This window comes from Carcharodon carcharias, chromosome 28 (genome assembly GCF_017639515.1).
Source record: "Carcharodon carcharias isolate sCarCar2 chromosome 28, sCarCar2.pri, whole genome shotgun sequence".
Classification (NCBI taxonomy): Eukaryota; Metazoa; Chordata; class Chondrichthyes; order Lamniformes; family Lamnidae; genus Carcharodon; species Carcharodon carcharias.
Genome location: NC_054494.1, coordinates 29434642 through 29460310, shown reverse-complemented (window position 1 = coordinate 29460310; position 25669 = coordinate 29434642). Strand labels below are relative to the sequence as shown.

Below are 25669 nucleotides of genomic sequence, written 5' to 3'. Positions count from 1 at the left end.
GCGAGAGAGAGAGAGAGACAGACAGACAGGGCGAGAGAGAGAGAGAGACAGACAGACAGGGCGAGAGAGAGAGAGAGACAGACAGACAGGGCGAGAGAGAGAGAGAGACAGACAGACAGGGCGAGAGAGAGAGAGAGACAGACAGACAGGGCGAGAGAGAGAGAGAGACAGACAGACAGGGCGAGAGAGAGAGAGAGACAGACAGACAGGGCGAGAGAGAGAGAGAGACAGACAGACAGGGCGAGAGAGAGAGAGAGACAGACAGACAGGGCGAGAGAGAGAGAGAGACAGACAGACAGGGCGAGAGAGAGAGAGAGACAGACAGACAGGGCGAGAGAGAGAGAGACAGACAGACAGGGCGAGAGAGAGAGAGACAGACAGACAGGGCGAGAGAGAGAGAGAGACAGACAGACAGGGCGAGAGAGAGAGAGAGACAGACAGACAGGGCGAGAGAGAGAGAGACAGACAGACAGGGCGAGAGAGAGAGAGACAGACAGACAGGGCGAGAGAGAGAGAGACAGACAGACAGGGCGAGAGAGAGAGAGACAGACAGACAGGGCGAGAGAGAGAGAGACAGACAGACAGGGCGAGAGAGAGAGAGACAGACAGACAGGGCGAGAGAGAGAGAGACAGACAGACAGGGCGAGAGAGAGAGAGACAGACAGACAGGGCGAGAGAGAGAGAGACAGACAGACAGGGCGAGAGAGAGAGAGACAGACAGACAGGGCGAGAGAGAGAGAGACAGACAGACAGGGCGAGAGAGAGAGAGACAGACAGACAGGGCGAGAGAGAGAGAGACAGACAGACAGGGCGAGAGAGAGAGACAGACAGACAGGGCGAGAGAGACAGACAGACAGGGCGAGAGAGACAGACAGACAGGGCGAGAGAGACAGACAGACAGGGCGAGAGAGACAGACAGACAGGGCGAGAGAGACAGACAGACAGGCGAGAGAGACAGACAGACAGGGCGAGAGAGACAGACAGACAGGGCGAGAGAGACAGACAGACAGGGCGAGAGAGACAGACAGACAGGGCGAGAGAGACAGACAGACAGGGCGAGAGAGACAGACAGACAGGGCGAGACAGACAGACAGACAGGGCGAGACAGACAGACAGACAGGGCGAGACAGACAGACAGACAGGGCGAGACAGACAGACAGACAGGGCGAGACAGACAGACAGACAGGGCGAGACAGACAGACAGACAGGGCGAGACAGACAGACAGACAGGGCGAGACAGACAGACAGACAGGGCGAGACAGACAGACAGACAGGGCGAGACAGACAGACAGACAGGGCGAGACAGACAGACAGACAGGGCGAGACAGACAGACAGACAGGGCGAGACAGACAGACAGACAGGGCGAGACAGACAGACAGACAGGGCGAGACAGACAGACAGACAGGGCGAGACAGACAGACAGACAGGGCGAGACAGACAGACAGACAGGGCGAGACAGACAGACAGACAGGGCGAGACAGACAGACAGACAGGGCGAGACAGACAGACAGACAGGGCGAGACAGACAGACAGACAGGGCGAGAGAGACAGACAGACAGGGCGAGACAGACAGACAGACAGGGCGAGACAGACAGACAGACAGGGCGAGAGAGACAGACAGACAGGGCGAGAGAGACAGACAGACAGGGCGAGAGAGACAGACAGACAGGGCGAGAGAGACAGACAGACAGGGCGAGAGAGACAGACAGACAGGGCGAGAGAGACAGACAGACAGGGCGAGAGAGACAGACAGACAGGGCGAGAGAGACAGACAGACAGGGCGAGAGAGACAGACAGACAGGGCGAGAGAGACAGACAGACAGGGCGAGAGAGACAGACAGACAGGGCGAGAGAGACAGACAGACAGGGCGAGAGAGACAGACAGACAGGGCGAGAGAGACAGACAGACAGGGCGAGAGAGACAGACAGACAGGGCGAGAGAGACAGACAGACAGGGCGAGAGAGACAGACAGACAGGGCGAGAGAGACAGACAGACAGGGCGAGAGAGACAGACAGACAGGGCGAGAGAGACAGACAGACAGGGCGAGAGAGACAGACAGACAGGGCGAGAGAGACAGACAGACAGGGCGAGAGAGACAGACAGACAGGGCGAGAGAGACAGACAGACAGGGCGAGAGAGACAGACAGACAGGGCGAGAGAGACAGACAGACAGGGCGAGAGAGACAGACAGACAGGGCGAGAGAGACAGACAGACAGGGCGAGAGAGACAGACAGACAGGGCGAGAGAGACACATAGAGGGCGAGAGAGAGAGACACATAGAGGGCGAGAGAGAGAGACAGACGGGGGCGAGAGAGAGACAGACGGGGCGAGAGAGAGACAGACGGGGCGAGAGAGAGACAGACGGGGCGAGAGAGAGACAGACGGGGCGAGAGAGAGAGAGACGGGGCGAGAGAGAGAGAGACGGGGCGAGAGAGAGAGAGAGACAGACGGGGCGAGAGAGAGAGAGAGACAGGGCGAGAGAGACAGACAGACAGGGCGAGAGAGAGAGACAGACGGGGCGAGAGAGAGACAGACAGACGGGGCGAGAGAGAGACAGACGGGGCGAGAGAGAGACAGACGGGGCGAGAGAGAGACAGACGGGGCGAGAGAGAGACAGACGGGGCGAGAGAGAGACAGACGGGGCGAGAGAGAGACAGACGGGGCGAGAGAGAGACAGACGGGGCGAGAGAGAGACAGACGGGGCGAGAGAGAGACAGACGGGGCGAGAGAGAGACAGACGGGGCGAGAGAGAGACAGACGGGGCGAGAGAGAGACAGACGGGGCGAGAGAGAGACAGACGGGGCGAGAGAGAGACAGACGGGGCGAGAGAGAGACAGACGGGGCGAGAGAGAGACAGACGGGGCGAGAGAGAGACAGACGGGGCGAGAGAGAGACAGACGGGGCGAGAGAGAGACAGACGGGGCGAGAGAGAGACAGACGGGGCGAGAGAGAGACAGACGGGGCGAGAGAGAGACAGACGGGGCGAGAGAGAGACAGACGGGGCGAGAGAGAGACAGACGGGGCGAGAGAGAGACAGACGGGGCGAGAGAGAGACAGACGGGGCGAGAGAGAGACAGACGGGGCGAGAGAGAGAGAGAGACAGACGGGGCGAGAGAGAGAGAGAGACAGACGGGGCGAGAGAGAGAGAGAGAGACAGGGCGAGAGAGAGAGAGAGAGACAGACAGGGCGAGACAGAGAGACAGACAGACAGGGCGAGACAGACAGACAGGGCGAGAGAGAGAGAGAGAGAGAGAGAGAGAGAGAGAGAGAGGGGGCCGAGAGAGAGAGGGGGGGCCGAGAGAGAGAGGGGGGGCCGAGAGTGAGAGGGGGGGCCGAGAGTGAGAGGGGGGGCCGAGAGAGAGAGGGGGGGCCGAGAGAGAGAGGGGGGGGCCGAGAGAGAGAGGGGGGGGCCGAGAGAGAGAGGGGGGGCCGAGAGAGAGAGGGGGGGCCGAGAGAGAGAGGGGGGGCCGAGAGAGAGAGGGTGGGGGGGGCCAGAGAGAGGGGGGGGGGGGGGGGGGGGCTAGAGAGAGGGGGGGGGGGGGGGGGGGGGGCCAGAGAGAGGGGGGGGGGGGGGGGGCCAGAGAGAGGGGGGGGGTGCAGAGAGAGGGGGGGGGGGCGCCAGAGAGAGAGGGGGGGGGGCCGAGAGAGAGGGTGGGGGGCCCCGAGAGAGAGAGGGGGGGGGGGGGGGGGCGGCGAGAGAGGGGGGGGGGGGGCGAGAGAGAGGGGGGCGAGAGACAGACGGGGGGGCGAGAGACAGACGGGGGGGGCGAGAGACAGACGGGGGGGGCGAGAGACAGACGGGGGGGCGAGAGACAGACGGGGGGGCGAGAGACAGACGGGGGGGCGAGAGACAGACGGGGGGGCGAGAGACAGACGGGGGGGCGAGAGACAGACGGGGGGGCGAGAGACAGACGGGGGGGCGAGAGACAGACGGGGGGGCGAGAGACAGACGGGGGGGCGAGAGACAGACGGGGGGGCGAGAGTGAGAGGGGGGGGGGCGAGAGAGAGGGGGGGGGGGGCGAGAGAGAGGGGGGGGGGCGAGAAGGGGGGGGGGGGGGCGAGAGAGAGAGGGGGGGGGCGAGAGAGAGAGGGGGGGGGCGAGAGAGAGAGGGGGGGGGGCGAGAGAGAGAGAGGGGGGGCGAGAGAGAGAGAGGGGGGGGGCGAGAGAGAGAGAGGGGGGGCGAGAGAGAGAGAGGGGGGCGAGAGAGAGAGAGGGGGGGCGAGAGAGAGAGAGGGGGGGCGAGAGAGAGACAGACGGGGGCGAGAGAGACAGACGGGGGCGAGAGAGAGAGAGGTGGGCGAGAGACAGACGGGGGCGAGAGAGAGAGAGGTGGGCGAGAGACAGACGGGGGCGAGAGACAGACGGGGGCGAGAGACAGACGGGGGCGAGAGACAGACGGGGGCGAGAGACAGACGGGGGCGAGAGACAGACGGGGGCGAGAGACAGACGGGGGCGAGAGACAGACGGGGGCGAGAGACAGACGGGGGCGAGAGACAGACGGGGGCGAGAGACAGACGGGGGCGAGAGACAGACGGGGGCGAGAGACAGACGGGGGCGAGAGACAGACGGGGGCGAGAGACAGACGGGGGCGAGAGACAGACGGGGGCGAGAGACAGACGGGGGCGAGAGACAGACGGGGGCGAGAGACAGACGGGGGCGAGAGACAGACGGGGGCGAGAGACAGACGGGGGCGAGAGACAGACGGGGGCGAGAGACAGACGGGGGCGAGAGACAGACGGGGGCGAGAGACAGACGGGGGCGAGAGACAGACGGGGGCGAGAGACAGACGGGGGCGAGAGACAGACGGGGGCGAGAGACAGACGGGGGCGAGAGACAGACGGGGGCGAGAGACAGACGGGGGCGAGAGACAGACGGGGGCGAGAGACAGACGGGGGCGAGAGACAGACGGGGGCGAGAGACAGACGGGGGCGAGAGACAGACGGGGGCGAGAGACAGACGGGGGCGAGAGACAGACGGGGGCGAGAGACAGACGGGGGCGAGAGACAGACGGGGGCGAGAGACAGACGGGGGCGAGAGACAGACGGGGGCGAGAGACAGACGGGGGCGAGAGACAGACGGGGGCGAGAGACAGACGGGGGCGAGAGACAGACGGGGGCGAGAGACAGACGGGGGCGAGAGACAGACAGACAGGGTGAGAGAGAGACACACACACAAGCAGGGCGAGAGGGAAGGAGGAGGGAGTGACACAGACGGAGAGTCAAGCAGAGAGAGAGAGAGAGAGAGAGAGAGAGTGCTCTCCAAGGGTCAGTGCTCGGACCATTGCTTTTTTGGTACGTATATATGAATAACTTGCTTATTGGAATAAAGTAGAATTTCAAAATTTGCCAACGATACTAAATTTGGAAGTGTGGCAGACAGTGGGAATATCGCCAACTGACTGCAACAGGACGTAGGCTAGCAGAACGGGCAGATGGAATTTAATATACAGAAGTGTGATGTGATACATTTTGGGAGAAGGAAAACGGAGGGGCAATATGGACTTAATGGCACAGTACTTCAGTGTAAAGGGACTGAGGGACCTTGGTAGCAGGACATATTGAGAGAATAGCAAGCTAAACAGGTTGGATCTTGGACTTCATAAATAGAGGCATTGAGTACAACTACTTCAGGGAAGTTACAACAGGAGTACTGTGTCCGGTACTGGTCACGCTCTAGGAAGGATGTGAGGGTGGACGAGGTTTACCAGAATGGTTCCAGGGAAGACAGAGTTCAGCTACAGGGTTAGGCTGTGGAGCTGGGGTTGTTCTCCTTAGAGCAAAGCAGCTCGAGGGGGACATTTGATAGATTGGTACAAGATTATGACAGGTTTAGTTAAGGTGAACAGAAAAGCAGAGACAATCAATGATTTCAAAAGGAAGCTGAGCTAGGCACTCGAAGAAAATAAACTTGCAGGGGGCTATGGGAATAAAGAGTGGGGGAATCAGAGACTAGTTTGCTCTACAGAGAGCCACCATGGACTTGATGGGCTGAATGGCCTCCTTCTGTGCTCCAGTGTCTGATTCTGTGAATGCAATTGAACATTGCTGACAATTTGAAGTCCCAACAAACACTGAGAACCTAAAGTAAGGGTGGGGATACACAATATAAGGAGTATATTTATTCAATAACAGTTGAATTAATTACGTAACAACTCAGTTTAAAAAGCACCACTATATTTTACAATTATTTTCAACTCAGCATACTAAGACACTAAGGTAAGGGTACAATGGTGCACAAAATATTGTTTCCTTCAAAGAACTCATGGGAGAAAAATAACACAAGTTGAACAAATAACCTTTAGTTCCTGTTATCCTAGTGTAATGTTATGCCAATTCTATTTTAATCAGACCACAGTCTAGCAGGGGAGCCCATGGGCTGCTCACCACAAATCATGTTCTCAAGACTCAGCATTTCATGTATTATTAATTCAATTTTGAACCATGTGGCAGGAAGCAGATATGGTTCTTCCATTTAGAAACTTACCATTGTCATTGGTCAAATTTAACAAGACTCCAAAGATTGCTCTCATGCAGTCCTCAACCGCTTTGCCAGTATGACTGGAGGCACTGTACTGTGGTAGGGAATTGCTGTTTGCCATGCAAACCTTGTTTTCTTCCCGGTTATATCGTGCGATCAGCTGCTCACAATGTCGCAAAGCCCTGCAGGTAAAGCACATTTAACAAGGCATCAGGAGAAGGGAGGGCGGTATATCTGGAGATCTGTGGCTTGGTTCACATTAAACTGTTTAAATCATGCAACCTAAAATAGATTACATTTCAGTCAGTCACACACGATTGCTGACTGACTTCAGAATTGTAGTAAAGACTGTAGCACTTGGAAAACAATGTTTAAATCTAATGGTTAAAAAATGAGAAAACAATTTTGTCAGGGTTTATAAATGTAAACACTTCCTTTCTGGTACATGTAAAAATCCACGTTTTAACCAAGTTTATATTTTTCCATTTGCTCCCTTTTTGTATCACCCTGCTGCTCATGGTTGGGATAATAGGGGGACCAGCAACAATCAAAAGCTGACAGGTGTACTACAGTGGCCTTGCCTAACTCTCCTGCAGCATGTAACTTTTCTCTAACTCATAGAATTCACAATGTGCTTCTATCAAGAATCACATCTACCCAGTTCCTCTTTCTCACGTTCACAATGCAACAGATTTCTGCATTTTAAAACCTTTAAAACAAGGAAAACTAGTGACAATATGCTAAGAGATCTCACCGACTGACAATATGTATACAAAAACTAAGTCGTCATCTCTCTCACATGGCTCCACAAATCATTCCTCAAACTTGTCCCACAGATCAATGGGTTGTTGAATTAGACAGACCACCTGAGCCCACTTCCTTTAAATACATCCATTTCATGCACACAGTGGAGCAGATAGATAACTTACCCTGGCAATTTCAAGCCCTGCATTATTGAAAATGATTTACTAAGTTACAGCCTAATTACTGTAATGGATTGAAATACTGCAGGCATTGCTTTGAATACTTGCTTCCTAGGGGAAGCACCAAGTAATCTACACACTTATCTTAATGCAGCAATGGAACATTAAATGCTCTGACTCTCGGCAAAGGGCAAAGACATGCTGATTCAACAGTCATCTGTCGACAGTCACAGAATGAAATCACATCCCGATCGTTAAACAAAACCTATAAAACCACAAAGACTAGGCCATAAAGGTTAAAAAAAAACTTTGGTTACAATCTGGATTTGGAAATGAACAGGCAATCATACATTATAACAGTAGTAATCGGTGCCGTCAGATAAAAATGCCACATTTCAAAATTAGACATAAATGTGGTATCCACAATGGTCACTAAACTTCAAAAGCAATTCACAGCCTGTCAAACACCGAGATTCTGTTAGGCTCACCAATGGAGCATGCAATCACAGTGGCAAGATGGCTAAAATGGTTCCTTACTATGCAAACTTTCCTACAATATTTTCTGCACAATTTGGGGATCAGACAACTTACTTCCCACAAATCGGAAACTCTCCGCCCTTTTTTTTTAAAGATATCCTTAATTCCTGGTGCTTTTAAAGAGACTGCATATACTGAAAAAAATCTCATTATCTGCTCCAGTTTGAGGCTAAAGATGTGTTTTAGAATTTTACTCTTACTATGCAGGAGACATTTGAGGTGGTGACCACTTTGGAAGCCAAGGTACATTTTTGTTTCATTTTAAAATGTGGCATTTATATGGAAAAACAACCAGTGCTCCTTGTATAAAGTCTGATCACCTGATCCATTCCAAACCCAGGTTGTTGTCACTATGGCATAAAATACATCATACACATCCTTGCTTTTTATGCTCTATATATTTTATTGGTGTCTATTCTAGTTTTGGTTGGACAAAATTCTCTGTTTGCTGATCTTGAACGTATTGCACTTACACAGGACATTCCATACCTGACCAGGTTCAATGGTGTGCGCTCAGCAAAAGGAAATGTTTCACCACCCCTGCCAACAACAGCAATGGTGAACATCCTGTTGAAGCACCCAATGGAATAAAGAATTATTCCTAATTTCTGGGCTGATAATATTTCCCATCCCAGATACCAGGTTGCCCTCAAATGAAAAAGTCAAGCTAAAATTAACTTGACATCACTTGACTGTATTCAAATGAGTTTAGTCCTAATTCTTAGGGACTGAAGGACAAGTCAGCAGTGTAACTGTGATGCCTGCTGACCATCAGCCTAATGGTATGTGACAGTTGGCTGCCGAGCAGATGGCAACAATTCCATATTGAGCACGGCACGCGTATCCTGACCTAAAACCCGCACACTTCCTTGAGAGATCACAGGCTTAGCCCAGAAACACTGACAAAAGAAAAAAGGCAGCACACAAGATAATTGCTTAATGAGGGAAGGATACAATGAGAGAGAAAGAGGAGAGAAACAAAGGTAAAGAGCACAAGACAGGCAAAAGGAAGAAGCAGAGAGAAACAAAAACTGAAAATTACTACTGCAGATCGGCAAGGATTTGTCATGTTCAGTGATAGCTCAAATGTCTCTAGTCTACACATTGAGAATTGCAAAGTTCATAATTACTGTCAATATACTGTTCACCTCCAAATGTGTGTTTGGTCTTTATTCACGGGTGGGGAATTGGGTTGAAAATGTTAAAACATGTAAACATAAAGTACTGTAGTCTATGTGACCAATGTGTCACACAGTATTATCTCAATATAGAAAGTAGCTTATTCCATTCTTACACACAGAACAACACAGCACAGGTGGCCATTAAGTCCACCATGCCTGTGCTGGCTCTTTGAAAGAACTATCCAATTAGTCCTCTGCTCTTTCTCCATTAACTTGTCATTTTTTTTCCAAGCATTTAACCAATTTCCTTTTGAAAGTTACTATTGAAATTGCTTCCACTGTCCTTTCACGCAGCGTATTCCAGATCACAACTTGTGCCATTTTTTTTCATCTTTTGCTAATTACCTTAAATCCCTCTGGTTACTAACCATCCTACCTGTGAAAACAGTTTCTTCTCATCTGTTTTATCAAAACCACTCAATTTTGAACACCCCTAATACATCTCGTTAACCTTTTCTGCTCTAAGTAAAACCTTAACTTCTTCAGTCTTTCCACTGCTGTTGTGTAACTTAAAAAGTTTAGAATTGCTCAAATACATTTCTGTTGCAGTACAGGTTTGTTTCTGTGAATGCAGAGAACTATATCTGATCTTAAGTGCCAGGTAATGACCATCTCCAGAAGAAAGTACAGCCATCCTCTCTCAACTTGATCACTGAATCTTGGGGGTTGCTGTTGATCAGTTGGTGAACTGGGCCAGCGACAGCTATATCATGGCTACAAGCTGAGGTCAGAGGCTGAGTACTCCAGGTGGCTCTCCTCTGACTCTTCAAAGCCCGTCTTCCATCTACAAGGCTAGCCACAAACATGGTGGAATATTCATCACTTTCCAAGCATGACCTCTACCACCATGAAGGACAAAGGCAGCAGACACATGGGAACACCACCACTTGCAAGTTCCCCAAGCCACTCACAATCCTGACTTGGAAATATATCGCCATTCTTTCACTGTCGCTGGGTCAAAATCCTGGAACTCCCTTCCTGACAGCACTCTGGGTGTACTTACACCACATGAACTGCAGCAGCTCAAGAAGGCAGCTCACCACCACTTTTAAGGGCAACTAGGGATGGGTAATAAATGCTGGCCGAGCCAGCGATACCCACATCCTGTGAACAAATAAAAAAGTACTTGTCTGGATGGATGCAGCTCCAACAAAAAACTCAAAGGCATCCAGGACCACCAGTCTCAATATCCACTCCTTCTAGCACAAGTGCACAGTGGCAGCAGTGACACAATCTACAAGATGCATGGCAGCAACTGGGCAAGGTTTCTTTACCTTCACTTCCCTTCCCTGTGACTTTCAGCAATGAAGGAGAAGGCCATCAACTCGGACTTCGCTGCAAAATTACATACTTATCCTGGAATTCCCTGCCTGACACTATGAGGAGAGCATCACAGACTGCAGCAGGTTCAACAAGAGGATCCACCATCACCAACTCAAGGGGTCCCAGGATGGGCACCAATGCCAGCCTTCTCAGCATCGCCACCATACCAAGATCAAATCAAATCTTTGACCAACAAGGAATGAGGTTGCCTTTGAGACCTGCTCTACTGGAAAGGGAGGGCCACACTCCCCCCTCCTACGCCCCCTGGCTTCAGAATTGCAAGGTGAGGAGAAGATGAAAGTGCTGCACTTGGAAGTTAATCTACACCAGCAGATAAATTAACAAAGTGCTTTCCAAGTTATTTGGGCACAGAAAGAACGTTGATGAAATGATACCGTGCATGGTGAAATTACTTTAAAAACTACAATCAAGCAATACATTTGTTTTGAGATTGAAATAATTTCCAAGACATGACATGAATATAATTAACCAATTTACTGGCTCTTGGCTACCTTCCTGACCTGCTGTTCCCCTATGAATGTAAATGGCACTGGCACAGCCTCTGAAATAGAAAGCAAAGGGAGGGTTCACAGTGTCAGATCTGTTCCAGCATCTGTGAGAGCTCCACTTTGCCACTAATCAGATTAGAGACAGAAGCGCATTCATAAACAAGCCAATATATTGTGTGCAATACAAAACAAACCAGGAGCTCTTTCTATCCCTGGGGGCCTCTGAAAACAGATAAAAGAGCTGTGTCAAACCTAAGATTCTATCCCAATGTGCTTCAGCCTTACTGTATTTATTTCAAAGTTGGAATCCTCTCCATGGCCTTCGTGACAATAAGGCAACATCATCAGCAGCTAACAGGCAGCTCCGCGGGGTTTGGGAGAAGCATCCTGCTAAAATTCATTCCTTGCAACTGGCATGACAAATAGCAATATTCAGATTGGGAATAACGAATAATTATTTCAGGCTGGAGATCAAACTTACCAAGAGATATTCAGTCCTATAAGATATGTTGCCTCAGCTTTAACCACTTTCAGTGTAATGATCAACATAAAAGTCTGCTTTTCACTCTAGAAAGTGACCAATACACCTGACTCCATGAAGAAACTGTTCTAGGTTTCCACAGGTGACTCAATGAAACAGTGATGGTGACAGTAATTTCAAACCAATGGCCTCACATGGGTTTCTTATCATGTAGTGGTACCTCAAAGGGTGCAGAGTAAAATATTTCACTCTCCAAATGCAGCCTGAAAGGATGCTGTAAGCAGCCTCAATACATCCAAACATACGAATTAGGCCTTTGAGCCTGCTCCATCATTCAACAAGATCATGGTCCCAAATCCACATTCCTGCCTATACCTGAAAACTGTTGATTCCCTTGTTACCTACTTCTGCCGTAAAAAATTCAATGACCCTGCCTCCATCGCTCTCTGGGAAGGGTTCCAAAGACTCACGGCCCTCAGCAGAAAAATGTCCCCTCATCTCCGTCTTAAATGGGAGACCCCTTATTTTTAAACTTGTCCCTTAGTTTTAGTCTCTCCCACAAGGGGAAACATCCTTTTAGTATCCACCCTGTCAAGCTCCCGCAGGATCCTATAATAATTTTATAATCTTATAGTAATTTTCAAAAGGGAATGGGGTAAATACTTGAAGGGGAAAATTTTGCAAGGCCAAGGGGAAAGAGCAGTGAAGTGGGACTAATCAGAGAGCTCTTTCAAAAATGGGTCCAAACGTTCAATTCCAGAAAGCCAGTCGGTGAAGGGTGATACTGGAACCAATCTTTACTCAGTCTTATATTTACTGAATGAAACACTACAAGCATGTATCTCCTAACTCAGCCACTCCAGTCTCTTTCAAGCGTTCAAGTGAAACCTCAATTAATGCCCTCGACTTGTGTATAATTAAATACAATTGATACACAATTAACACAGGCACAAAGGGCTGAATGACTTGCTTCAGCGCTGTGAAATTTTATTATCCTTTAGGTATATTCATTATTCATAGAATTTTACAACACAGAAAAAGGCCAGTTGGACCAACTAGTCTGTACCATTTTTTATGCCCCACAAACCTGCTCCCAACCTACTTTAACTCACTGTCTCAGTGTAACCTTCTATACCTTTCTTATGCACTTATTTAACTTCCCCTTAAACACATCTATGCTAGTTGCTTCAACTCCTCCCTGAGGTAGCAAGTTCCATATTTTAACCACCAAATAAAAAGATTTCTCATGAATTCCTGACTAATTTATTGCAGACTTGTATCTAGTTTCGGATTCCCTCTACAAGTGGTAACATCTTTCTACAATAACCTTACAGAACCCTCCATAATTTTAAAGATCCTGATCAGGTCATCCCTCAGCCTTCTTTATCTAGAGAAAAAAGCCTCAGTCTGTTCAGTCTTTCCTGCTAGGAATAATCGTGCTTTGGTCCCAATCTTGTAAATTATTTTATTTTGTACCTTCTCTTCTGCTCCTTTTTAGAATATGGACAGCAAAAGATATACACTGCTGTGCGGTCTAACCAAGGTTTCAAAAAGTGTCTTGAAACCTTTATACTAACTACTTTAGTGGCCTTCCCCAGTATTACTTATTTCACAACTCCACGGCCCTATTAAAGAGACACAAACCACATTCACCTAGTAGTACCATTCCAGTGTAACTTTAGGGTTGATTATAAATTAGAAATAATACTAAAACTTATAAAGTCTATTGCAGCCAATTAAATGCAGAAAATACTCAGATACTCAACATTAATTCTGGTGCAATCTAATACAGCTCATTATTATGTGCTCTTCCTGAAGGCAGGTCTCTTGGCTTGTAGTATTCACCATGTCTCAATCCTGTGCCAATCTTTTCATTTTCCAATGACTTCCTTTAATGTTCAAGCCATCTAGCATTGATATTTCTTTCCTTCCTAGTTTTCCTTGAAATCTTCTGTCCATAACATTTCTAACTAGTCCCATTTCCTCTTAAGGTGTACCTTGCCCAGTCTCTGTTCCAAATTACATTCAGCAAGTTTATTCATTCACTCACCACACAGCTTCATTTGTTGCTTTTTCTGTCCAGCTGATTCTTTCCATTCTCCTCCAAATCCACATTTCAAAGTTATTTGGCAAGTTAGTCTCCTCCTTCCATAAGGTCCAAGTCTCACATCCATATAAAAGAACATTCCAAATCAAGCTCTTTACAAGTTGCTTGAGTTGTTTTATTCAGCCCTCTGGTCAGCAACCATCTCTTCTGACTAAATACAACTTTTCCCGTTGCTATCCTAGTTCTTATTTCTTTCTTGCACCTTTCATTAGTAGAAATCATGCCTCCTAAATACTTAATTCTTGCACCTGTTCAAGTTCCCTTACTTCTATGAAGATATGAATATTTCTTGGCGATTTTGAGATGCGCATTACATGGTTTTGCCAATGTTCACTTTCATTTCAAAGTTCGTGCCTGCTGTTAATCTATCTACTAGTTCTTGGAATCCTTTTTCTGTGCTTGCTACAAGTGCTTTGTCATCTGCAAATCTAACTGATGTTATCATTCACTCTCCCAATCTTAACCAGATTCTGAGTTCAAACACTTTTAAAATCATTGCTTCTGCATAGACATTGAAGTGGGCTGGTGATAAACAACTCTCTTGTCGAACTCCTCTTCCAATTACACATGCTTCTGACCACTCTTGGTTGGCCACTCTTTGTTGCTGGTTGCCCCATGTACAGTTTCTTATGAGCTGTCTATCTCTCCAATGTCAAGAGTTTAACCCAGTCAACCTGATTGAATGCTTTTTCAAAATCTACAAAACAAACATAACTCCTGTCCAAACTCTAAACTGTGTTCACTCATCTTAATCTTATAATGCCAATTACTTCTCTCATCCCTCTTTCTCACTGGAATCCAAACTGGTCATCTGATGTAGTTTTGTGCCTTCCCATCCACTCTGCTACAATTCTCAAAACCTCCGATGCATGGACAATCAGGTTAATTGTACGGATGTCAAAACATGTCACTGGTTTCTTTCTTCGCATGATCAGCATTGTCTGCATGAAGTCCTCTGGCCATTCTCCTGATATGTAAGTATTTTTGCACATCTTAGTCCATCCCCACATTTTTAATCAACTCTGTAGGTATTTCATCTATTCCAGCCACTTTTCCAATTTTTATATAATTTATTGTTGCTCTCTAGTATTTCTGGCCCAATGAAATTGATGTCAACATTATTCTCTTCCAGCTCAACCATTTCAGGTTTTTAATTCTTTGCATATAGTTCAATATGCTTCTTCCATTGGGTTTGCTAATAAAACACCTTTCTTACTCTCTATTGCTGTTGTTTTCAGTCCTTTATGCTGAGTACCACAGGTCTCCTTTGTTTTTGCATACAGAAGGTCTACCCTCCCCAGTAAATCTAATTCTTTGACTACATTATATTGCTCTTTCATCCACTGTTTTCGTGCCATTTCTGTTTCTCTTAACTCATTGTTCTGTATCTCAGCTTGCCGCCTTCAGTATTGACATTCTTCCATTTTTTCCTTTCTTCCATCTTTTGCAACATTGCAGACATAGCCCAAGGCTTCTTGATCCAGTTTCCGCTTAAAAACTCTGTGCCGTTTGCCCCTTCTTCCTTGTCAGATTCTTTAATCTGTTTCCATTACACATTCATGTTGATGGTATCCTTATCTTTTCGTGCTTCGTTTTCTTCAGTTACTTCTTTCAGCCTCTCTAGGTTCCATTATATTCTGTGTATTCCACCTTAGATCATCTTTTGTCATACAGTTAGTTATATGAAAATGGCCAGGCCCTGTATTCTTGGTGCATCTGAACAAGCTCTTAAGGTTTTATATTTTTCCACAATTGGCAGCTGTCCCTTCAGCTGTCTGGGACCCAAGCTCTGGAATGCCCTCCCCAATCCTCTCGACATCCCTTTCCTCTTTTACAAAGCTCATTAAAATTTACGTCTTCGGCCAAGCTTTTGGCCATCTGTTCTAACATCGCTTCGAATGGTTCAGTATCAAAATTACTTTTATAATACTCCTGTGAAGCTATTAAAGACACTAAATACACTAAAGAACAGACTGCTGTTGTTGCTGTTTAAGATGTGAGCATGGTTCGGACTTCCTTTTTCCAGAGGAGTACATCAGAGAATGCAGAGCGCATTTCTGTGTTGTGTTTTATTCTGCAATTGGATGGAGTGCCACTCAGTGGTTAAATGTAGAAAACTAGCAGAACTGGAAGAAAATACATAGCTCACTAGGCTCAAACTGCACCACCTCTTGGTCAGAGGCAGGCAACCAGGGTAGGTTTCTCTTTCCAGGGAGCTGGCAGAGAAAGAAAAGACCGAGGATTAAGGAAAACACATTAGTGGAAGAGTGATTGCACATCTGCAACAGGAACTGAGCACGCTGACTGCTAATCTAGATGTCAGACCAAAAGAAACTAGGCAACCAGAAAATAAGTGTTCTTCTGTCACTGCACTCTCAATGACTGACTGGGGTCAGGTACTAGAGAACAGTGACGTAAGGCAATGGACAAATCATGCTCCATTGTGGCTGGGCCAATTCAAACCTGCTGATGCCAGTTAGAATCAGCCAGCTGCCTGTGTCTATCAGAGAATTGCTGGCAGCAGAAACATCCCAGTTGAAAAAAGTCACAGTGCACAGTAGACAGGGGCAGTAAGACAGCACTAACAGTAGATCAGCAAGAACAGACTTCAGGCTAGCTGCTCAGCAGTCAGATCTTTCACATAAGGCTTCAAACTGAAGATTATTTTTAAAAACTTTGTTAGAAAACAAAAGTGAATTGCAGAGGAAAAAAAAAACAAAATAAAAAAAATACCCACTCCCCATTGGTGAGATTTCTTACTCCGCCATAAAACCTACTGGATTAATCCAAAAGGAGCAAAGTCACTCAACCACAATTGAAAATTTAGCAAGGGAAGGGCTGGGCAGACAAGCTGATGACAGTCTCTGATTTGCAATAACTGCACTGCAGTAATGTTGAACACCTGGTTCACTTGCTCTGGTCCACGCAGAAGACAAAACATGAGCTTCATTTCCTCCTTTACTGGTTTATTTTCTTATTTTGTCTTTTTTCCCTCTGCCCAGATCGAGAGCCAATTCTCTACTAATGAAGCTTAGCCACAGTACCCGCAAGAATAAAGCTGCTCTTTCATGTAACTTAGTGATTATACATCAAGCTCACTTCCAGTAAGGAGCTCAATTAAATTCCAGTTAACATGAAATTAAGGACCAACATTACAAGCAGCACAGGTGTGGTTTCAGGCTTCCTGGTATTGAGCAAATTCCAACTTCACTGAAACTTACAACACAGGAGGTCATGCAACCCATTGCATCTGTGCTGGCTCTCTGAAAAAAGCTTTAAATTTAGTCCCAGTCATCTATCCTTTCTTTTAAGCACCCCCACCCCCCCCACCCCGCCGAAACTACTCCAAATCTAGTTCTATCATTGATTCCAATAAGCTAATGGATATACTAAACCTTGTGTGTAGGCAATAACAGTGTTAAGCAGACACCCAATATTTAAGCAGCAGTGCAAGTATCATGCCACTCGGAGTATGGAGCCCAGTGTTATGCAGACTATATCATGCCCTTTGATGGTGCCACTAAGACTATTAAAGGTTCCAGGCTCGGACACAACACTTGCGAGGCACCAAACTTGAGGTTACTCCCTGTACAGCAAGACAGTGAGTACAGGAATTGTAGGGTAAAGCAGGTCAGCACATGGTTGAGGAAATGGTGAAGGAGGGAGGCAATGTGACCAGTTCTGGGGCAGGAGGGGCTTGAAAGTAGGTGAGCACCTCGGAGCTGGGACCTATGCACGTGTACTGTGGATGATGGTTTAAACTAAATTTGGAAACACAGAAAAATTGAGGCTTATGACAAACAAAGGCTCATAAGAGAGGCAGTAACAATATTGAGCAGAATAAAAATAGGAGGTACTTAAAAAGTCAGCAGTGCTGAAAGTAGAAAAATTACCGGATCCAGATGGGATGTTCCTGAAGATACTGTGGGGATCAAGGAAGAAATGACAATCTCTGGCCACTTTCTTCCTTAAATATGGGGTTAGTTCCAGAGGACTGGAGGGTTACAGATGTTAAATAACTGTTTAAAAAGGGTAACTATAAGCCAGTCAGTGGAATGTCAGTGGTGGGAAAACTGAAACACAGTGTTCCTAAAAAATCTGGGAAAAAGTTAACTGCCACCTGGAGAGATATGGCTGATAAATGAAAGTTAGTTTGGATGCGTTAAGAGTAAAGGCTAACTTGTTGAGTTCTTTGATAAAGTTTTAGAGGAGGTTGTTGAGGCTAGTGTAATTGATTTTGTTAATATAGACTTTCAAAAGGTGTTGGACAAATTAGCACCAATACACTTGTTAGCAAAATTAAGGCCCATGGGATTAAAGGGGCAATGATAACCTGGATGCAAAATTACCTAAGGGATAGAAAACAGAGAACTGAAGAGTTGTTTTTCTTGCTGACAAAGTACATGATGGTGAACCTCAGAGTTGGTATTAGGACTACTGCACTTTGTTGACCTGGACTTGGGTACACAATTTCATAATTTCAAAGTTTGTAGATAAGAAGACACTTCAATTAAGTGAATAGTGTGGAGGATGACAACAGACATCAAGAGAACAGAGACTTGTAAAAAGGACAGACACCTAACCAATGAAATTCATCACAGAGAAGGCTGAAGTGATGCTTTAGTAGGACGAATGAGATAGGGCAATATGAACTAAATGGATCAAATTTAAAGGGGGTCCAGGAACTTGTGGATGTATGTTCACAAATCTCTGAAGGCTGTAGGAGAAGTTGAAAAGGCTATTAAAAAGCATCTGGGATTCTTGCATGTGAGCTGTGGCTCAGATGGCAATGTGCTTGTCCCTGGGTCTCAAGGTTGAGTTCAAGTCCCACTCCAGGTCTTAGGCATGAAAATCAAGGTTGACACTTCAGTGCAGTAGAGGGAGTGCTGCATTGATGGACATCTCTTTCAGATGAAACGTTAAACTGAGCCCTCTCAGGTGGTCACAGAATTCCACGGCACTATTTTGAAGGGCAGAGGAGTTAACTCCGGTGTCCTGACCAATATTTAGCCTTCAATCAACATTAGAAAAACAGACTACCCGGTCATTGGCACATTACTGTTTACGAGAGCTTGCTGCGCACAAATTGGTTGCCACATTTCCTAGAACAGTAACTGTAATGGAAACACATAGTAATTAAGAAGCTATTCTGAAGGCAGAAGGCTCAGTGAACAGAGAGCACAGGTAATTGGCACAAGCACAAGACGTATCAAGGACATTTTTTTAAAAAACCACAGCGAGTTATGATTATCTGGAATGCACTTGCCTGAAAGGATGTTGGAAGCAGATTCAAGAATAACTTTCAAATGAGAATGGGATAAATACTTGAAGGGAAAAAAATTACAGGACTAAGGGGAAAGGGCTGGGAACTAGGACAAATTGAATAGCTCTTTCAAAGAGCTGGCACTGGCACAGTGGGCTGAATGGTCTCCTTTTGCGTTCTAAGATTGCGGTTTGGGGTTGAAAAGTACATGGCTGAACAAAGAGGTAAAGCCTCACTGATGTATAATGAATCAAGGGATTAGCAGCTAGGCTAGGGTGGGACATTAACTCACAGATATGAGGTGCCTGCTGTGTGCAGATTCAGGAATTCATGTTGGCATGGCCATCCACACCACATATTAACAGCGAGCATTTCTTTTTGTCTTGTATCAAGTATTTTTTGCTTGCCAATCTGTCTTGCTGTCCCATTGATGATTGTCCAAAAACTACCATAGCAGTAAACGTTACAATAAATGCAAAAATCAAAAGTAAATCTGTTTTCTCCAAAAAAAGACACAATTTGTCCTTATTTCCATGACATGTCCCTATAAGTATCCATACAAACTTGTGTCGTAAGGATACCCTTCTGCCAAAACATACAAAGTTACTTACCTGGCAGAAGAGATGATGAGCTGGGAGTCTTTGTACGCTATAAGGTAGCCCTGGTTTTCTGGATTGTGAACTGTAACCTGATGAAAATAAATAAATTAAGCCAGGCAGTTAATTTTCTCCAGTGCACATTCAAACTTGTAGTGGAAGGAAGATGAAGGGGACCTTGTAATATTGGCAAGGGCTCCATTAAGCACATGTACAGTATTCAAGCTCAGGATTCAACTTTTCAACCAAGGGTTGCTCGACGAGAAGATGCAGAATGGAATGCTGGGACAGCAATCAACAGCTACAATTTCCCACAAAATGAACACTGCTCCTCTTAAATTGGGCATGCAGCCTGCAAAATTTGATCCTAAGCATTTAGAAGTTTTCCTGCACAACCCATAGGCTTTACCCTGCCCCCAGTACTGGGTTCAGTTGCTGCTGGTGCTATGAAGAAGCATCAGGCTTAGTCGTCAGGTGCCCTGGCTCTTAAGGACCAGGACACCTTCTACCCATAAAGGTTCAGCACAACGTTATTTAGCCAAGAAAGGTGTGGATATTGGGTAAACTTTGCCTGACCTGGAGCAAGGATATTGCATTTAGATGTGAGATTCAATAAAGCTGTTTACTCTACTCAGTAACTGGAGCAGATTTTGGGGCAGTGTTGCTGCATACTGCTGCACACCACATGACAAGAAGCCGAGAACCAGATTTATATTGTTAGTAGTCCCATGATATCAGAATGCAGCCTAATCAAGCCTGTACGACTGACCACAAGAAACTGAGATGGCTCTGGGTGACTCCTCCACCCGTCTGCCTTCACATTCGTCAGGCTGTGAAGATGTGGCTCCCTCATCCAAGAGACAAATTAAAATTTGTACTATTGATCTCTGTAACACTTACACTCTCCAGCACACGTAAACAGCGCTCTGCACCCCATAGCGATGCTACCAGTTTGTCCTGCTCTTCATTCTCACCCAACTGCTCCACGCATTCTTTTACTGTTGGTACAGAGAGATTGAAGTTGGTTAGGACTCACATTAGGCACTCCTGGGTCAACTAAAGCATAAGCCAGTAGCAACAAGAAAGGGATCAACTCCAAAAGTGACGTGTGTGACAATCTGTCCAAAAATCAGGTCTTGCTGTCTCCACTAGGGGACAACACAAATCCTGATACTGGAACCCAAAACCACCCGGATGGACAAGCTCAGCAAGTTGAAGCACCCAGGCATCAAGAATTTAAAACAAGGCACATTTAACATACAAATAATTGATAGCTTCACTAGACTGCTCAGGAGCCAACCTGGAGTCCCACAATTTAAGGAAAATCAAGGCTAAGGTTCGAAGACACAGACAAAAAAAGTGAAGCAATATTTTCTAATGCTCAAAACCAATTAATCTAATTATCCAGCACATAGCTGTGCCCAGGACTTTATGGGAATTCTGTGGCTTCAGGAATGTGTGTGGCCATGGGCAGTCTGTAATAGGAGATAAATCGTAACACCATGAAGATAGTCTATTTCCACCTCTATAACACCGCATGCCTCAGCTCATCAGCTGCTGAAACTCTCACTCATGCCTTTGTTACCTGATTTGACTACTGCAACACACTCCTGACTGGTCGTCCACATCACACACTTCGTAAACTGGAGGTCACCCAAAACTCTGTTGCCTGTGTTTTAACTCACACCAAGTCCTGTTCATCTATCACCCTCTGTGCTCGCTGACTTACATCGGTTCCCATTCAAGCAGCTTTCTTGATTTTAAAATTTTCATCCTTGTTTTCAAATCTCCTCCAACTCCAAACCCTCCAAGATCTGTGTGCTCATCTAATTCTGGTCTCGAGCATCGCCGATTTTAATTGCTTCACCACTGGATATACCTTCAACTGACTGGGGCCTAAGCTCTGGAATTCGTTCCCTACATTTACCTGCCCCTCTACCTCACATTTCTTCTTGATGATCCTCCAAACCCACGTCTTTGACCAAGTGTTTGACCATATGACCTAATATCTCGTGAGACTTGGCACCATACTTGGTTTTATAATGATCCAGTGAAGCGTCTTGGGTCGGGGACATTTCATTATATTAAAGGCGCTACATAAATAAAAACTTTTCGTGTTGGGGTCAATCCATCTAAAACCAAGAGTAACTGCTCCAGCTGCATACGTACCTTTATCCACTATGTGATCCAATCCTCCGAGGAGTCTAAGTTCCTCCTTAAACCAGTCCCCAGCGCGTTTGGATGTGAGTGAAAGCAAAGTTTCCATGGCCAAGTGTCCAGTCTGTCCAAAAGAGAAAGTACACCTCAATACTCAGGTCTGGAAATCACCCTGAAGAAAGGCATCGAAACCAAATTACATACAATAATTTTACGATGATCAGATTCTGCACAACGACACTGCCCACCAACTGTAGACATGACAGCAATCCACAACCACACATCCAGTCCACAGCAAACAACATACTGTCTCTTCTCTGCTTTCCCCTGCCAGTCTGATTCCTTCCCCTTTACCCTGCCCTCAAAGATTATGATTCCTTTTTGAGTTTGTAAAATAGATAACAGGGAATGTGGGCAGGTGACTTAGGGCCAAAATAGGGTTTGATTTTCTCCTCATCACCCCCTTCCAGTCCACTTCATGTTGCTAGACAGTGGTTAACAAAGTGTCCCTGATTTCCTGCTCCCTTACCCCTGTCTCTGCTGAACCCTGGTGTAGTGGGCCACTATCGCCTTGATTTAGATAGTCACAGATCAACAAAAGACGAACTCCCCCTCAAACACAAATGCTGGAAATGCACTGAAAGCCTGCCCAAATCTGTAAAGTGATATGGGGTAAGTTGATGTTTCAGGTGAAAACCATATTAGTATGTCACAGGTCACACTTTGAACGTGAATATTGTCTCTTCCGTTTGAATTCTAATGGGCCTGTTGTCCAGGTTTTTCCTTTACTTCTAACTTAATAAATCCTTGACTTCACTTTAGAGTTTTGGATATACAGGAAGCCGAATACATTTACTGAAGCATCCCATTTGATGATGGCATCTCTGATAATCCAGATCAGTCTGATGATTGTCAGATTAATTCCTACCAGCCAACTGCCCTGAAAATGATCACTCAAATTTTCAACAGAACACTCCAGACAGATTGACAAACAAAAAAATACACAACTGTAACTCAACCTTTCTTGGCAACCACTCAATACTTTGGGGAAGACAGCAGCGGTAAAACTAATTAAGCAATAAACTACGTGCTAAAGCAGGATTAGGACTAAAGCAGGTCCCATGCTGAAACTAGGCCTCAACCTACATTGTAGAGAATGGCCTTGCAGTACTAGAGCTACCACGAGGGGGCAGGGCCAATGTAACAGTCAGCTAAGGAAACAGAAGCTGGGGCAATGTCAACTTTCCTGTTATATAAAGTTCAGTATTATTAGCATATACACATGGGAGAGTACAAAGGCTGTTCCCCAGTGTGCGCAGCTCACACTGAGTGAGAAGTTGCACTCCCACATCTTTCATGTCACGTAACAACTTGTACAAATGTCTCAGCTCTGCAGGTGTTAAACAGATTCACAGTTTATGATGGTTTCAGTAGCCTTACCCACCACAGAACCCCTCTGGCCCCAAACCCCTCACCCTTTGCTGCTCCCCACACTCCACAATTTTTCTAACTGGAAAGACACTCACTTTCCAGGTAATGATGCTATGTTATTTTTTATTCATTCATGGGGTGTGGGTGTCGCTGGCTGGGCCAGCGTTTATTGCCCATCCCTAGTTGCCCCTTGAGAAGGTGGTGGTGAGCTGCCTTCTTGAACCGCTGCAGTCCACGTGGTGTAGGTACACCCACAGTGCTGTTAGGGAGAGGATTCCAAGATTTTGACCCAGCTACATTGAAGGAATAGTGATATATTTCCAAGTCAGGATGGTGAGTGGCTTGGAGGGGAACTTCCAGGTGGTGGTGTTTCCGTCTATCTGCTGCCATTGTCCTTCTAGATGGTAGTGGTCATGGGATTGGAAGGTACGAAGGAGCCTTGGTGAGTCCTTGCAGTGCATATTCTAGATGGTACACACTGCTGCTACTACACACTGGTGGTGGTGGGAGTGAATGTTTGTGGATGTGCTGTCAATCAAGTGGGCTGCTTTATCCTGGATCCAGGCAAGTGGAGAGTATTCCATTACACTCCTGACTTGTGCCTTGTAGCTGGTGGACAGGTTATGGGGAGTCAGGGGGTGAATTACTCTACAGGATTTCTAGCCTCTGACCTGCTCTTGTAGCCACAGTATTTATGTAGCTAATCCACTTCAGTTTCTGGCCAATGGTAATCCCCAGTATGTTGATAGTGGGGTATTCAGTGATGGTAATGCCATTGAATGTCAAGGGGTGATGGTTAGGTTCTCTCTTGTTGGAGATGGTCATGGCCTGGCATTTGTATGGTGTGAATGTTACTTGCCACTTGTCAGCCGAGGCCTGGATGTTGTCCAGGTCTTGCTGCCTCAGTATCTGAGGAGTCACGAATGGTACTGAACATTGTGCAATCATCAGCGAACATCCCCACTTCTGACCTTATGATGGAAGGAAGATCACCGATGAAGCAGCTGAAAATGGTTGTGCCGAGGGCACTACCCTTAGGAACTCCTGCGGTGATGTCCTTGAACTGAGATGATTGACCCTCAACAACCATCTCCCTTTGTGCTAGGCATGACTCCAACCAGTGGAGAGTTTTCCCCCATTAAGTCCAGTTTTGCTCAGGCTCTTTGATGCCACATGCGGTCAAATGCTGCCTTGATGTCCAGGGCAGTCACTCTCACCTCACCAACGGAATTAAACGCCCAAGAACTCAGCCGCAGATTTCACAGCAAGGCTATCAGCCCATTCAGCTAATTATAGCGAAAACAACGAAAAAGAAACCTTTAAAAGGTTAAAAACACGATCAACAGCACAACACAAAGCTGAGTGAAGCTCTGTCAATTTTAAATGCCCTTCAAATTTACATCACCACTAACCCCTCTGTGCAGCTTTGAAAAGGTACTGCTCTCAGCTTGGCTGAGTGGTTCAAGCCCCACTGCCAGATTTCAATACAATCTCAGCTCACACATTTCTCTCTCAATAACATATTCCACTCATAGCTGTTTGTGGGAGCTTGCTGTGCACAAACCAGCTGCTATATTTACTACATAACAGTAATTGCGTGCAAAGCACTGAAGTCTTTGACAAGTACAAAAGAGGTGGTTCTACATCTAAATAATCTGTACAGTAACTGATCCACCATTGAAGCTAATGAGTGGAACTTCAGTGAGTAAGTGTTTATCCTGTATGACTTGAGGGGCAGGTGTTACTTTAATATAAACAGACATACAAAATAGAGTCCAAGAGAATTTCAGCATCCATATTCTCCCAGAGTCATGTAATGAGCTAGTGACTGATATAGACACTATTCATCATGTCTGTATGAGGAAGGAGAGTCATACAGATTTGAAACGTTAACTCTTCTCTCTCAACTGATGCTTCCGGGCCTGTGTTTTTCCAGCATTTTCTACTTTCATTTCAGATTTCTAGCATCCACATTATTTTGCTTAAATATTTTTGAACTTGTTTTGATTAGGGGAGTTGCCTTAATTTTGGCCAAATTCAGTTAACACTGTGCCTGGCTTTTGCTACATTGAAACAGCAACGGTGACACTAGTTTAAACTAACTTGGCAGGGGTGTGGGAACCAGGAAATAATATCAGAGAGGAATGCACAAGATGCACAGAATACTGGGAGAGATAGGCAGCACTAAAATAGGGAATAGTAAGTTAATAGGCGGTGTCAGAGTACAGGGGAAAGTTATAAAGTTCACATCAGGGTTACAGTACATGTTTGTGAATGCACAGAGTACAGTAAATAAGATTGGTGAGTTACAAACACAGATTGCTGTGTGGAGATGTGATGTTTGGCTCTAACAGAGACCTGGCTCAAGGAAGGGCAGGGCTGGGTGTTAAATACACCTGGAAGCAAGGTGTTCAGGGAAGACAGGAAAGAGGGAAAAGGAAGGGCGGCAGTATTGATTAAGGAGATCATTGCAGGGAGGTCTGGGTCATGCTTGCGGACAGACCGAAGGTGTTCCGCAAAGCGGTCACCCAGTCTGCGTTTGGTCTCTCCAATGTCGAGGAAACCGCATTGGGAGCAACGAATGCAGTAGACTAAACTGAGGAAAGTGCAAGTGAAATGCTGCTTCACTTGAAAGGAGTGTTTGGGGCCTTGGACGGTGAGGAGGGGGGAAGTAAAGGG

General features: G+C 46.5%; 1 protein-coding gene across 2 annotated transcripts in view; it reads right to left on the bottom strand.

Annotated features, from left to right (window-relative positions):
• The window catches only part of LOC121270745 (wings apart-like protein homolog), a 168641-nt gene that overhangs the window by 26505 nt on the left and 116467 nt on the right, over positions 1 to 25669 (bottom strand). For both annotated transcript variants that reach the window (XM_041176128.1, XM_041176129.1), the window contains exons 10-13: positions 21572 to 21683; positions 20303 to 20400; positions 19418 to 19494; positions 6489 to 6664 (exon numbers count right to left, since the gene is read on the bottom strand). In XM_041176128.1, coding sequence (XP_041032062.1) covers positions 6489 to 6664; positions 19418 to 19494; positions 20303 to 20400; positions 21572 to 21683 — 463 coding nt within the window. The remainder of the gene's footprint in view (positions 1 to 6488; positions 6665 to 19417; positions 19495 to 20302; positions 20401 to 21571; positions 21684 to 25669) is intronic.